This window comes from Molossus molossus, unplaced genomic scaffold (assembly GCF_014108415.1).
Source record: "Molossus molossus isolate mMolMol1 unplaced genomic scaffold, mMolMol1.p scaffold_m16_p_8, whole genome shotgun sequence".
Lineage (NCBI taxonomy): Eukaryota > Metazoa > Chordata > Mammalia > Chiroptera > Molossidae > Molossus > Molossus molossus.
This window is the reverse complement of record NW_023425402.1, coordinates 47,156,118-47,172,466: the sequence shown is the minus strand read 5'-3', so window position 1 is coordinate 47,172,466 and position 16,349 is coordinate 47,156,118. Positions and strand designations below refer to the sequence as shown.

Sequence of the window (16,349 nt, the reverse complement as noted above, 5' to 3'; positions counted from 1 at the left end):
AAGTACATAACCCATGCTACATACCACCATAGAAAGAGTAGTGGATCTTGATTTTGACCTCCAAGTCTCAGAATGTAGTGGAAGGTTGTTGACTGATTAAAATATATTCCCAAATATTAAGGGCATTATATTTTCCATTGATACAGAATTTTTTTCCTACTTTCTCTAGCTTATTTTCTGGGTGCTTATACAATATTTTTTAAACACCTAATCATGAAACACGTGTTTAAGGTCCCACTTCCATTTCCCTTCCTGAGAACAGAAGGCACCTCCATTCTGCCGAGTGTGGGACTTGCTGAGGCTTCCTCAACAGGGCTCCCGGACTGGCCTGCGCACACGGTCCGCTGGGGGTTGTTAAAATGCGGATTCGGATTCACTGCTGCTGGCTGGGGCCTGGGGTTCAGCACTGCTAACATGAAACCAGGTGACCCCGAGATGAGTTGACACGACCTGTCTGAGGAGACTCCTCAGTTGCAAAATGGGAATGACAGCACCTCGTAGGCAGGGCGGCTCTGAGGTAACAGGTAAAGGCCCAGAGCAGGGGGCAGACAGCAGCTGCTCCGAGGATAGCGCCCCCTCCGCCCCTGCGAACAGGGCCGACCGCATTCATCGCCGTGTCTCCCACGACCAACCGCGCAGGGCCAGCTGCAGTCGGAGCTCAGTCATATTTGTGGATCAAACAGAACAAAGCGTTTAAAAATAGCTCTGACAAATTCCATTATCTTTTTAAAAACTAACTGAAAACTCATTAATAAGTAATATTAAAGATAATTCAAGAGATAGTTTTTAATGACAAAATAATGATCCACATGCTATCCTTTTCATACAGTTAGATTTATTTGTTCAGATGACCCTATTCCTGCAAACATATTTTACACTCTTGAAATGAGGGCACGTAATATTTTCATCTTATAATAGCTTATAAATGTCTCTCTTTTTAAACATAGTGTTCACAATTATACTTTTTGTGACTTCTTATTATGAAATAGTATTGATGTCCCACAATTTATTAAATTATTCCCTAACATTAGGATTTTGGGGATATTGGACATTGAGGATTTTTCTTTTTAATTTTTTCTCCGTTAGATAAATGCCCAGCTAATTTAGTTAGTCCTCCTATACTGTGCATTTTTTAAAATGTATACTTCCTTACTGCCCCTATGTGTAAATTACTTCACTATTTTTGTGTGATTTAAAAGGTAATTTTAAACTTTGAACATTATTTGTCATTATCTCAAAGCATTCCAGAAATAGCCTTAAAAAAAATAAATACATATAATATCTAATGGGAGAATGACTTTTTTTTTCTTTTATACAACTGATAAAGGGAATCATACGTTTGTTTCCCTTTTCTTTTCTATCTTTCGCCTCCACTGTGTTTTGTAAGGTAGTTTAATCTGAAATTTTGGTACCTATCTTCTTTAACTCTTGAGTTTTAAAGCAATTACTCCATTTAATTAAATTTATCAACATCATCTCCCCTTTTTCCTTATATATTCTTTAAAAAGTAACTAGTGATCTCACATAAAGCATGAGACTTTATGAAGTAAAAATAAATGCTTACTATTAAAAAGTGCTTACTCTAAATATTATTTATATTAAATAGTTGGCAACTATGTGGCCAAAACTTTTGTAAGTTGACTTCTTTAGAACTTTTCTTTGTTTTAAAAATACTCTTGCTGTACTTTTAAAATTAGATGTTTGTGTTAAAAATTATGACATGTCTTTGTTTCCCTCCGCAATAGAAATGCTTTTCTTTCTCTGCAGCTTAAAGTGAGTAGAAAGAATCTTCTAAATGTTTGCAAACTTATATTTAAAATTAGTAGAAGCGAGAAGAATGATGCTCTGATTCAAAGTGACAGCATTCTGGGTGAGTGTCCCTCAGCGCTACCTTTGACCAAATCTTGCACTTGAGTGCAAAGTTACAAGTAATGATAGCCGAACTTTTTTATTTTCTAGTAATATATGGAAGCTATGCAATGCCTATTTTTACTCTGTCCTTCTCTGTGTTTTCTACATTCCATTTACGATATCCTTTGGAGCCTAGGAGGATAGTCTGGTATTTAAAAAAAAATTTTTTTTTCTTTTATTGATTTTACAGAGAGAGGAAGTGAGAGAGAAAGAGAGAGAGAGAAACATTGATGAGACAGAACAACATTTGGCTGCCTCCGGCATGCCTCCCACCGGGGATCAGACCCACAACCTGGGCATGTGTCCTGACCAGAAATCGAACCAGTGACCTCTTGGTGCATGGGTTGATGCTCAACACTGAGCCACACCAGCCAGACTAAAAAATATATTTTATTGATTTTTTAGAGAGAGAGGAAGGAGGAGAGAGAGAAACATCAATGTGAGAGAGATACATCAATTAGCTCCTGCAATCAATGCCTCCTGCATGCCCCCTACTGGGGATTGAGTCTGAAAACTTGGGCATGTACCCTGACCGGGAATCGAACCGGGACCTCTCAGTCCATGGTACAATGCTCAATCCAGTGAGCCACACCAGCTGGGCAGTCTGCTATTTTTTTTTAATCCTCACCTGAGGATATTTTTCCATTTATCTTCAGATACGGGGGGGGGGGGGGGGGGGGGGGGGGGGGGGGAGGGAAGAGAGAGAAAGAAAGATATGAGAAAGACACATCAGCCAGCTGCCTCCTGCACGACCAAGGCGGGGGACCAAACTGTAACCGAGGTACATGCCCTTGAGGGGAATCAAACCTGCTACTCTTTGGTCCATGGGCTGATGCTCTAACCGCTGAGCCAAACCAGCCAAGGCTGTCTGTGATTTTTTTAATGCTTGTAGTAACATTATATGACTTTACAAAGTGTTCCCTATTTAAAAATTTATTTCCTGATCTTGGATTTACTGTTAGAAAGAAACATATTTAATAGTATTTGCCACAATTGACATTGTCTTTTGATATATAGGAATGACTAAAACTTGGAAGGCATCTATAACTGTTGTAGAAATTTGACATCAAAGTATCTCAAATGTGTTTCAAATATGTAGATAGGGACATTTTACTACATTCTAACTACCTAGCTAATAAGGTCTAATTCTTGATGTGCCCTTAAATAATTAAGATGCTTTAATAGTTACCTAAATAGAAGTCTTTTATGAAACAGTATTGCTGATCTAAAAGAAGACAGCATGGAAAATATTTTGAGTCCTCTTTTTGCAACATAGGATACATGGTCTTCATTTGTTTTTTACCCAGCGGGCAGGGACAAGCCCAGTACTGAAAGAAATGTCAAACACTGAATCCGCTCATTGAGAATTATAGACTAAAAACAAAGATTCTGGCAAATGATCACACTGATATTAATAAAATAAAATGTGACCTAGTCATTGTCCGCCTCATCAGAATTGCCTCCTAAAACCCAGTAGCTGCATGTTTTTGGATGGATGTTTTTAAGTTGACTTGGGGAAGGGTGGATGTTACAGTTGAAGCATTCCTTTCTATGACTGAGATTTTTTATAGGTTCTATCTTGATTAATTTCCCAGTCATACAGCAACTGGCATATTCTTAATGGTTTGTTTAAGTGTAACTTTAATAATTAGTTATTCTATAGTAACTCAAAATGTTCGTAACCAAAAATAAGATTGGTAAATGCCAGTAAGCAACAAGGAATGGCATTTAAAGAACACTTTCTTATTTATATACTATAATCCCATCATTTCACTGTCTTTACTATTACAAAGATTCAGCTAAAAGTAGGCTTTCCTCTCTATACCACTCAGTAACCTATGACAAGAATTCCACTGTAGGTTCTGACAAACATTCCACAAATTGTGTTTGATGTTCACACACAGACTGTAATATATCTCTCTCCAGCTGTTTTAATCATACACTTGTAATAATCCATCTTTTTGACAGAATTGTTATTGGAAGTCCTGAGAAGCGAAGACCTGCAGACTAACACTGAAGCTTTTCTATACTGCATGGGGGCTATCAAATTCATTTCTGGAAATTCAGGATTTCTTCATGAAATGATCAGCAAAGGCGCTGTGGAAATATTGATGAATCTGATAAAACAAATCACTGAGAACACCGACAAATGTGGTGCATGTTTGCCTAATTCAGGCCACTTATTAGTCCAAGTAAGTATTTCACTTGAAAAGATGAGCTGTGGGAAATTAGTTTTCATGGTACCTAGTAACAGTTACTTGCCAGGTGAATGTAACAGGTAGCAGGTGCCCTGTTGCCTGCAGCCAGGCAGGGGTGCCTGTCCTTGGGGATCAAGGGCAGTAGGCACCATCCCACCTGCTCCCTGTGTGTGCCCATTTCCCCGGAAGGGCTATTCCATGTCTTTTCATGGACCCGCTGCCCACACAGCTGGCCGGCAAATTGTCCACTGCCCTGCAGAGAAAGAAGGCCTGGAGGCATGAAAAAGAAGCACCTCTCCGCAAAACAGTTGCACATTACAATCAGAATTATAATTTTACGGAGATCGTTCATGATGATTGGTAGCAAATGTCATGAATGTTATATCTACAATAAAAAAAAAAAGTTAATGATACTGAGTGGACAGTTGTTGAGGGGGTGTGTAGATGACACGCAGGCCCGAGACTACAGGAACGAAGGTAACAAGACAATATATTTAATGTGACCAGGGCAGGAAGAAAAAAATGTGTTATGTGTTAGAGTTTTATTGCTTCTTTTGTGGCAGATTAAATTTCATAGTTAAATTATTTTCATTGGAGCTGCTTCAACTCTCATATTCTTTTTGAGATGAGATTTTACTCTTTAATAGCATTTGTATGTCAGATAATAGCATCTTCGATGTAATAATTCATGAGGTTTGAAATGTGCTTGTCAATTAATGAGGATTGATGAAGCACTCAGAGCGCTTGAAGCCTTTGGGAAAGTGTGTTAAAAATTAGATTTAGGCCCTGGTATAAAGATGCTTGAAGTGTTTATGATGATTATTAATTTTGGACTTGTGGTCTGTCTCCATTTTTGAGAAAGATTGTGCAAACCTCTTTTAGTCACGAATGATTGAAGACTCTACTGGATGTGCCATCTTTTGACTAGGGAGACGTAAGAAACACGATTTTCATGCTGCCAGTGCCATTGACTTGTTCAAACTTTCTCTCAATGAATAGTTATTTTGGTTATATAATTATGCTTTTTGTGAAAATGCAAAAAAGTATAAGGAAGAGTGCAAAAATAAAACAGCTCTTATTTTCTCCCTGAGATATTTTCTCCCTGTAACATTTTAGTAACCATTCTTCCAAGCATTTTTATTCACATATATGCTTACATATGTATAATTTTATGTAATTCTTGTGGTTTTTATTTTATTGTGGAACCTGTTATTTTTAATAGTTGTTTTTGTTTGTTTTCCATCATTTTCCCTCCTTGTTTCTCCTTCTGGTCCACCGAGTTAGCCAACTCTGTTCACACTGATGTGCTCAGCACCTTTTAATGCACTTGTAGGGTTTCAAAGATAGTGTAGGAATGTACTTCTCTTTTCTCTTTTAACAATAGTAAAAGCCCTTGAGTCAATTCTATAGTTGTTTTGTTCTTTTAATGGCAGCATTATAGTCTATGACCAGGCTCTGCCTCAAATCACCAGCCATCCTCCTGTTGAGATATTCACTCTGTTTTCAGTGTTTATGCAATAGCTTCTGGAATTCTTATCTAGTTAAAAAAAAAATCTTTCAACCCATTTATGTATGTACATGTATATATATTTATATAATCAAATAAATCATAATGGTAAAATATCAATATTTATATATGTCGATATATAAAATGCATTGGACAGAGGTATTTAAAACCAGACTCTCTCTACATATGTGTATATATAGATATACAGTAGACTATAATTCTGTATCTCTATATATAAACTATATGTCTATACTCATATATAAAGATCGATATTATATCTGTGGATGGATACATAGATAGATAGCCTGGTTTAAAAAAGCTCTTTAAAACCTATTTTTATATATAAAATTATATGTTTTACTATATAGATATAAATATATTTACATAGTTTATAAATTAAATATATAAATTTATTTATACTTATATTTATTTTTATATACTAGAATATATAACTATATAATATATAAAAAACATCAGTTGGTATATAGAAGCATTGAGTATTATTGTGACCAAAAATATATCAAATCAAGAACTAGGACCTTTGGTATGTCAGTAGGTACAGTGTTTTTCTCCCTGTGTTTCTCTTTTTTTTACTTTTTCTCTCGCCTCAGCTCACTAGGTCAGATGCCCCTTTCCTTTCCTGCCATCCACGTACCCCTCTAGAGTGTTATGGCACGGGGCACTATAGTTACTTCCTCCTCACTGCCCACCACCTGTCACCAGGCACTGTCACTGTCTCCAAAGCCTTCCTCTGGACCTGCTGAGGACCTGCGGCTCACACGACCTGAGTCCGCAACCTGGAGCAGTCAGCACCCCACACCCTCATCCCATGAGCAAAGTGGAGCCCTGCTCCTGCTGTGGTCCACAGTGCCATCTGCATCAACATACACTGCCACTACATGTGTGTTTACAGAGTTGGGGGGAAGGAGATAGTGTTCAGTCTGTTTCATTTGCAGAATCCCCTGAACTGGACATTCCCTCATATGTGTATAATTAAAACAAAGAAAAGCTGTTTTGTATCATATGAATGATGCAATGTAAGCAACGGAACTTTACTCCAAGAGCAGATGAAAATCTCTACTCTGTGAGTGTGGAACACTGACTGGCTTTGACCAGCCTGCTCATGTGCACAGTCAACCACACAGACCTGGCCACATGCAGAATTGTTTGTTTACACCAGCTTTCAGAACCTGGTAATTGTCTAATTGAAAAAATAAATTACTCGTGGTCTGTAATCCAGAGAGAACATGGCAAGTCAGAAAAGATAAAGGCCGGCAACTTTGGACGGCCAGGACTTCCTGTCCTTTATGACTTTCAGCCTAGAGAGCCTCAGTCGCTTCAGTGTACTTTTGGGGGACCTCCTGTTATAAAACTGTACATTCTAGCATCTGGCAGAGCGCTAGAGTCATCCTGTTTTCCTAAAGCAGGAACATTGAAGGCCAGTGAATGAAGGGAAAACACCTGAAGCTGGATCCTGAAAGTTGTGTAGGATTTGGACAAAGGAAAAGGGACAAGTTTGGGGGACGAAGAAGTGTGTCTGTCCAGGTGACATTCAGAGGCTACCGTCCTGGGTCTCGAATACCAGGCTACGGAGTGTGGACCTGGAGCAGCAGGGAGCAATCAGAGGTCGGTTCGTGGGAAGGAGCAAGTGAGAGCAGCGTGCAGGAAGACGAATGTGCACAAGATGTTAAACTGATCAAGACCAAAAGCTGAAAAGTCATGGAAGGAGGACGTGCCTGGGTTACGGACAGATTGGAGAGCTAAGATCTCACATACACAAGCCCCAATTAGGGGGCTTTGCTGCAGTTATTAGATTTTAATCTTATTATACAGGGAGTTAAAGGAAAGAGGTCAAAGAATGGGTGTGAAAGAAAAGTTTCTCCACAGCATGTGGGCTGATGGTGCTTAGAGGACAAATACTGAAGTGTTGGGTTTTGAAGGTTTTCTTTGTGTTCTTTCTTATGTATACATAAGTGTTTAGCACGGTGTGGCTGTCACCAAGAGACACTGGTTACACAATGTTGGTGGAGTGGCTGCTCTGTGCCAGGGGCGTTCTGGGTGCTGAGTGAGGTCGTGAAGGACAAGGCAGCTGCCATCGTGTGTGCAGGTGACAGTGTTCCGATGCCTTATTCTCCCACGAAGCCATGGCGCTTCCACGCCTCAGTGCTGCATTCAGTTCTAGCTGTCAGGTGTCTCGTAGCATTTTAAGAAGGTTGAGAGGATGATTGCTGATGCTCAGAGGAACTGAGAGGCCACCACCTGGGACCCAGTGCAAGCATTGATGCTTCCGGTCTGGCTACACCAGAGGCAGGAGTGAGTGTCAAATCGTAAGAGTCAAGATTAAACTGCATGTTCATGAAATTCCAGAATACTAGAATTTAGAGAGAGCTCTCTGAAACCTGGAAAGAGAGAAACATGGGCCAGGTAAAAAGCAAGGCCCCCTAAGTGTAATAAATGGCATGACCCAAAGAGGCAACCAACGACGGACATAGAGATTTGTCTTCATTGATCTGGAATGGGTTATCACGAGGTGTTAGGGTTCATCTCTGATTTGTAAAGGCCAACGATCCAAAGGCACAACACAGGAACCGAGGTTTGCTGCAGTCCCCTCCATCAGAAAGTCTGTGTGGTCCCCACCCTGCCCCCTTTCTGGGAACTAGAGAACAGCCCTCTGTATACATCATAATCACAACCAACACCAAGTTCCCCTGGCACCTCATTTGGCCTCTTATCTTTTGAGAACATCACGTATAAAGCTGCTTTACTGTAACTGAAGAAAGTCTCTGGGTACATTTATAGTTGGGTCATTTATAGGTATATAATGTAACTATTAAAACCCAGAACATTCCGATATTTTTATTATTCCTTTGTATTCCCAACCATTTGTTCTTTACAGCCTGACCCATTTGATTTTGAATCCAGTCCTTAGACAAGTACATTCTTCCCCTGCTCCTGATACATTTTTGAAGTTAAAACTGCCCCGCAGCACCCCAGACAGCGTGGCTGCTGTTGCCCCTCACGCCTGTTTCACTTCTCCGAGCCAGCAGGCTCTGCCGAGGGTCCGTCGAATCTGAATCGTGCCCCCTCCTCACTCAAGCCATCTCCGGGGCCATGGTCTTCCTTTCCCCGAGTGGGGGTTTCTCAGGAAGGTCAGGGCTGGCCCCCCACCCCACCCCTTTGCCATCCTCCTTCCATTCCTTCACTTGGGCTTGAGTTTGGGGACAAGAAGCATGAATTAAACAAAGAGAGATGACTCAGATAGCTTGAGCCTGGATGATTTAGAAAGTGATATTATTGTTAGAAATTAGAGAATTATTCAAGGAACTGATTTGGTGAGAGGACAGAAGGGGAAAATGCACTTAGTCTTAATAAAAACTTGAATGTGCCAGCAGAATGGCCAAGTGGGACTGTCTGGGAGGAAATCCGAGATGCCAGCGGATGCTTAGCAGAGAAAGTAAAGCTAAGAAACAGATTTAGTGTCATCAACATGCAGGTGACAGCTGAAGTTAAGAAAGACAATGAGGGTACTCGAGGGGAGAGGATAGAAAGAGCATAGAGGAGGGCTGGGGACAGACACTGGAACATGGCCACAGTTTGGGAAATGGGAAGAGAAAAAAGAAGTGACCAGAAAGTTAAGAAAGGATGGCGATGTACGAGAGAGTAGAGGTTTGAAAAGTGAGGATTGGTCAGCTTCGAAATGCTGTGAAGAGCACACAGGAAGAGGAATTCTGCTACCTTTTATTTTAAATTTTTTTAGTTACAGTTTACATTCAAAATTATTTATGTTAGTTTCCCTTTCTGATAGTTCATTATCGGTGTATAAAAATGCAGCTGATTTCTGGAAATGTATTTTGTATCCTGCGACTTTACTGAGTTTGTTTTCAGTTCCAGGAGTTTTCGGTGGAATCTTTAGGGTTCTCTGTATCAGTATCATGTCATCTGCGATTTTCTGCTACTTTGTATGGAGCAGTGGAGGAGGCAGGTGGGGTAGGGTCATGTTGTGATGGTTCACACTCCCTTTATATCTTACATGATTTCTGTATCTCTGTAGTTTTAAATTAAAAGATGTTTGATGTAGTTGAGTCTTTTAAAAATTCCAAAGCCCAACTCTCCACTCTGGCTGACCTGAATTCACTCTTGTATTCTGTGTTCCACTCCTTCCCTGCATCATCTTTAAAAGTGCTGATGGTGTCCTGGCTGGTTTGGCTCAGCGGTTAGAGCATCGGCGCGCGGACCAGAGAGATCCGGGTTCGGTTCCCGCTAAGGGCACGTACCTCGGTTGCACTTTGTCCCCGAGCCCCAGTTGGGTCTTGTGAGTGGCAACCACTCAATGTGTCTCTCTCACATTGATGTTTCTATTTCTCCCTCCCCTCCTTCTCCCTCCCACTCTGTCTGAAGATGAATGCAAAATGTCCTCGGGTGAGGATAGATAAAAAACAAACAAAAGTGCTGATGGTGCCCTAGCCGTTTTGGCTCAGAGGTTGGAGCATCAGCCCACGAACCAATGAGTGGAGGGTTCAATTTCGGTCAAGGGCTCATACCTTGGTTGCCGTTCGGGTCCCCGCAACCAGTAGATGTGTCTCTCTCACATCGATGTTTCTCTCTCTCTCTCTCTCCTTCTCCCCCTTCCTCCCTCTCTATCTGAAGATAAATGGAAAAATATCCTCGGGTGAGGATTAAAAAAACAAAGTGCTGATGGTCCATTTGGTGTGTCCTGGTGTTGGGACAGGGCTCGGGACACCAGCACCCAGACTCGAGCCTGCAGCCCGAGCTGGCACCTCAGCCCTGACACGGGCAGTGCTCCCCCCCGAGCCTCCCTGGTCTCTAAGGGACCAGCTGGGCCTGGCTCAGAGGGCAGTTGGCTAAGGCAAAGAGTTGGTACTCAGCAGGAATGTATTAAACCAAGATCAGAATTGCTACAAGTTAAGGTTTCAAAGAGCCACTTCTGATAAGAAAAAAAAAAATCAATCGCAAGAAATTAAATGATGGAGTTAGCGATGGATTTCAAATCTTGGACCGCTTGCGTTTTCCTGGCTTTGACAAGCTACATGGAGAAGATCGCTGAAGAGAAAACAAAGTCCGAAGGGCGTCGCACGTCGGCAGCACAGGATTCTGGTAGACAATGAACCCCAAGTTCTCTGAGCCAGTCATTCTCTGCTTCACGAATTTGGGGGATTTGAGAGAGGCCTTTGGCTGAAGTCTGGGGACTCAATTAAGCAGTGATTTAAATTATGTTAGTAATTAAGGATTGTACCGACGTGGTTGAGGTCATTTACATTTTGCTTTAGTTATATTTAATAGTTTAAAATGTAAAGATGAACAAATGTGTGTTAGGTGGTTAGCTGTTATGAGCATGCACACCTAAGCTGGAAAGTATGTTCACGTCCGTTCTCTGGCTTAACCCTGCCTGTGGGAAGCCGCCCTCCCAGACCAGGACCCCAGGACCAAGGCAGCAACTGCTCCCTCACGGAAACTTGCTCTGGGTTTTGGAGGAAATAAACTGCCTGCCTATAAAATGGAAGCAAATATGCCTGTTATTATATTCCTTATAAACCCATACAGATGATTTTGTTGGAGATTGGATGAGTAAACAGAAAAAAATATTTTTAAAGCATTTCTTTTGAAGATTTGCTTCAATAGGAAGCAGCAGATGAGGCCATTTATTTTCGAATTGCTTTCATTGGGGTATATAATTTATTACAATCCAGTAAAATACTCAGATCTGATGTTTGCTGAGTTTTGACAAAAGCATCCAGCCATGTAATCCACACCCCTATCAAGAGGCAGAAGATTTCTCCGAAATGTCCTCCCACCGCTGGCCAGCGAATCCCCCCTCCTACCCACCCCCGCTAGAGGGAACCGTTTTTCTAATCCCTTTTATCATAGATCAGCTCTGCTGTTCTAGAATTTAATATAAATGGAATGTACAGTGTGTACTTTTTGGTGTCTGCCTTTTTAAAATTTTTATTTTGAACTAAGTATAGATTCAGAAGATGTTGCAAAAATAGTACAGAGAGTCCTGTGTGCCCATCGCCCAGCCTCTCCCAGTGGTGACATCGTACATAAAGATAGCCCATTACTAAGACAAGGACGTTGATAGGGCACAGTACAGCTAACTAGAGCACTATGTCTGACTTATTTTGTTTATTAGCATATTGTTTTTGCGATTAAATGAAATTTTTTTCTTTGGTCACAATCTCCGGTATTGGCTATTAGGTTCACTAATTTTTTTTTATTATTTTTTTGGTTAATCCTCACCCAAGGATATTTTCCCATTGATTTTTAGATAAAGTGGAAGGGAGGAAGAGAGGGATGGAGAGAGAGAGAAAGAGAGAGAGAGAGAGAGAGAGAGAGAGAGAGAGAGAGAGAGAGATGAGAGGGACACATCGATTGGCTGCCTCCCACATGACCCTGACCAGGACTGGGGACCAAACCTGCAACCCTTCTGTGGGGGGGGCTGACACTCTACCCGTTGAGCCAAACTGATCAGGGCTAGGCTTGCTGATTTTTTAATGAGGTATGTGTTAGTGGGAAGGGGACAGCTGTTTTCTACTTATGAAATTTTCTGTATCCCTATAAGGATACCCAGTAGTGTAACTAACCAGTACTCACCCCATTGGCATGAGAGACTAGGCAGTCAGAGCCTAACTCTTGCCTTGCTTAGGAAGGAGCTACACTTTAGAAAGGCAACCTACTTTACCTCCGATTCTCCAGAGACAACATGTCTGAAGATTTGGGGAGACTCAGAGGCCCCAAACATGTAATGCCTGGGGTTTTGACCTTGGAAATAAGAGAAAAACTAAGGCAGGTGGTGTGGGGGACCGGGGCCGGCTAGGAGAGAAAGTTATTACCATGGTTGAAGGATTGTAACTTAAGCTGGGGCGGGCACGCTTTCTAATCCTGAACCCCCAAATTAGATTTGGCCACCTAGTCACATGCTGCTGCCGCCCCTGGAGGACCAGAGAACACCCTGTGCTCATCCACAGGAAGTAAGAGGTGGAGAGTGGCCAGCAGTATGACGCTAAAGAAAGGAACATCAAGAGTGGGAAGTAAGTGTTCCTACTCCTGCTGTTTCTAGGAAAGCTATTTGCTTTCCATTGCTGTCGTATCGGCTTCAGCCTCATCTCTTCCTTGTAGGCATATCAATGTGGCAGTACAGAGACATCACTGACTTTGACATGTCATTGTGAAAATCCATGTTATTATTTGGTAGTTCTTATCATTGCCTTTTCAGACTCATTTTCCTTATTTTCACTGCACTGGCATTCTATATGGTGTATGTGACATTCAGAATTCCAGCTATACCGATGCACATAATAGCCGCAGCTAGAAGAATCAGCTACCTCCTCATTTTACCAAGCTAACTGATATAGGGACAATAAATGGACGATAATGATAAACAGGCAGATGTTAAGTAGAGTCTCAAAGTAGGACACTGAGGGTTTGAGGCGGACAGAACCACTTCCTGCTGACGCAGGACACCCACCGAAGGAATGTGCCAAACAGGCACCATGGTCAGGCACCGCGCATCATCGGAGATTATGAATGAACGTTACTTTCATACGCATATATTGTAACACTGCTCCGGAATTTTGGGTATCTGTGATATGGCAGCATCTTGTCACTGGTTTCTTTTGTCTCAGCCAGACCTAATCATATATGAGACAATATGAAACTTCTTGGATTACCACATAGGCATATATGTGGTCTCAATTGGGCACACATCCAAAAAAAATGAGTGTGCTTTTATTAATAGAAGGAGATGGTTTTATTGAGGTTGGAGAATGGTGTGGCTTTGGTCTTAAATCATTTGACACTGTGGTCTCTGGCTGCTCTGTTTATCCTTTCACATCATCAGCGGGAAGTGAAACATTTTGCAGTTGGCAATTAAGTTGAGATAAAGCTCGAGGGATTTTGGTTATGGATATTCCAGATGATTGAGAAAATAAAATGCTTTTAGAGACAACCAAATGGAGTGGGGAAGACAACAGACAATAAGTCAGAGACCGGAATGCCCACCTACCTGGTCACTGGTGAATGTACTGGGCTTCAGTTTCCTCATCTGAAAAGTGAGGTTCACTGCCAGCCTCCTGGGGTTGGTTTAGGGAGCAAATGAGATCAAGAGCATGAGATAGCTTTATAAACCAAAAAGTAGCTGCCCAAATCCTTTTCATACTAGCATTCGAAGTATAAAAAGAAATAAAATTGAATCTTGCCCTGGCCAGTTTGGCTCACAGTTAGAGCATCAGCCCACAGACCAAAGAGTTGAGGGTTCAATTCCCGGTCAAGGGCACACACCTGGGTTGCAGGTTCAATCCCTGGCCCTGGTCAGTGTTGCGCAGAAGGCAACCAACCGATGTGTCTCTTTCACATTGATGTTTCTTTCTCCCTCCTTCCCTTCCACTCTATCTGAGAATCAGTGGAACAATATCCTTGGGTGAGGATTAACAACAAAAACTGAATCTTGATGCTAACTTTGGTAGAGGAAGAAAAATTCCTTTCAAACTATTAATGGTACAGTTTTCAATTACATTATGTTCCAAAGATTTCTTTGAAAGCTGTTTTTTGGTTGTTGTTTTTTTTTGTTTGTTTGTTTGTTTTTTTACCATGCAACAAAAACTTTATTAACATTTTGAACAGATTCAGTTATTACTGAAACTGGTAATTTCTAAACTTAAATTGGGGCAAATGGCTGGAATGCACGGTAGTGCCATCACTGGGCACTAGGAATGTGTTTTTTGTTTTTTTGGTGTTTTTTTTTAATTATTATTGGGAAAATATTTCTCCAATAAAAACGAATGGTGAAGTTCCTGGTCTAGCCAGAAAGACTTCTGAACTTCTGATGCACCCAAACAGAAGTTCTATGGTGAGCTGTGAGCTTCCGTGCCTCCTGGGGCATGATCTGGTGAGTTCCCTGGGAACGGGACTCTAGCGGATGAATAGGGCAAAGGGCAGAGAGGGTCGTCTACTGGGGGAATGAGCAGTATGGGAAACTCAGGTGGGCCAACAGCCCTCCCCACCGACCCTCCCCACCCCAGTACACAGAGCAGTGGTTCTCAACCTTCCTAATGTCGCGACCGTTTAATACAGTTCCTCATGTTGTGGTGACCCCCAACCATAAAATTATTTTCATTGCTACTTCATAACTGTAATTTTGCTACTGTTATGTTTTATGCAACTCCTGTGAAAGGGTCGTTCGACCCCCAAAGGGGTCGCAACCCACAGGTTGAGAACCGCTGACACAGAGACTGCTAGGATGGGGCCACACCTGCCGAGCCTGTGTTGTCATTCCTAAGTCCACTGATCTAAATCAGGAGGGCTTCACAGTTTAAAATTTCTTGTGTTTACTAAGGTTTTTCAATTACTTAATCATTGAAAACATAATTTGAAGTTGAGACTTAAGAACCCATAATCAATTTGAAAAAATAGATGCTAAATCTTTTGCCTTCTAATTGTGCTACATTAAAATGCTGTTTGAGCCTCTATAAATGATCTAAGCACCTCTTACTATAATTTTCCCCTTTAAAACGGACCTCCCAATGCGGACTGCAGACTGAAAACTTTGAGGCTCAACTAATTCAATGTGAGATAGGACAGCTTTGCCAAACTCATTTTTACCTGGACATCTGACTAGGGGAGGAGGGTTAGTACCACTTACGTCAAGGACTCTGGGGAATATGGAGAGACATAGCTGCCCCAGAAGAAGCGAGCACCGTGAAGTTGTCCCGGGTAGCTCAGCCTTGTCCCAGCAGATCAGTAACCAGAAGCACCCTGGAACGTATCTTCCTTGACATATACCAAAAATTCAGATCTTGTCCCAGACATCATCTAATAACTTCTACTAACCAAGGACACTTAACATTTTATTAATCCTCTTTGTGGATTATCATTTCCACATTCTTCTCATTTTTCTTCTTCCCACTGGTTGCCTCATGACTCAGTATAGCTGTCCCATGGGGTTGCACATCAGGAGATGGGAAGAATAAGAATCGAAACGCATGTATTTCAGTTTGCTAAGTCTTGATGAGATGACAGCTGAGAGGTTGGGGACTGTTCCAGTAAATCCTGCAGAAACTAACCAAGCTTCTGTGTAGGCATCTAATTTTCACTTTTTTTTTGGTCATAAGGTATTTGAGAGAGCTTAAAAGATTATATACAGCCCTGGCCAGTTTGGTTCAGCTGCTAAAGTGTCAGCCTGTGGACCAAAGAGTCACAGGTTGATACCAGGCAAGAGCAGGTACCTCGGTTGCGGTTCAGTCCCCAGCCCTGGTCGGGGTCATGTGGGAGGCAACCAATCGATGAGTCTTTCTAACATGGATGTTTCTCTCTCTCTCTCTCCCTCCCTCCCACTCTATCTGAAAATCAATGGAAAAATATCCTTGGGTGCAGAATAATAATAATAATAATGATAAAAGATTATTTACAATAAAACAGAAACATATATAACCAAGTAGAGTTATAAACACTATAAAATAGAATAGAAAGTTAAGAAACAAACAGATACATTTCTCTAAGCATAAAGCTTGGACTTGGGTGAACTCCTGCCCGCCCAGTGGGTGGGCTCTCCTGGAGGCTGGAAAACAAAGACTGCTACAGAGCACAGGGCTCATTAATGATTTCTGAAAATTTATCTCTGTTAAAAGTTGGAAGGAGGTTAAGAGTAAAGTGGGTTGACTTGGAATTTGCCTCTACTGTTACCACAGTACTTAGCTAGACTTTCCTCCCACCGATCT

General features: G+C 41.5%; 1 protein-coding gene across 1 annotated transcript in view; it reads left to right on the top strand.

The window, feature by feature from the left end:
• The window catches only part of ARMC2 (armadillo repeat containing 2), a 104,772-nt gene that overhangs the window by 54,947 nt on the left and 33,476 nt on the right, over positions 1-16,349 (top strand). The window contains exons 9-10 of the mRNA XM_036247742.1: positions 1,768-1,870; positions 3,880-4,103. Coding sequence (XP_036103635.1) covers positions 1,768-1,870; positions 3,880-4,103 — 327 coding nt within the window. The remainder of the gene's footprint in view (positions 1-1,767; positions 1,871-3,879; positions 4,104-16,349) is intronic.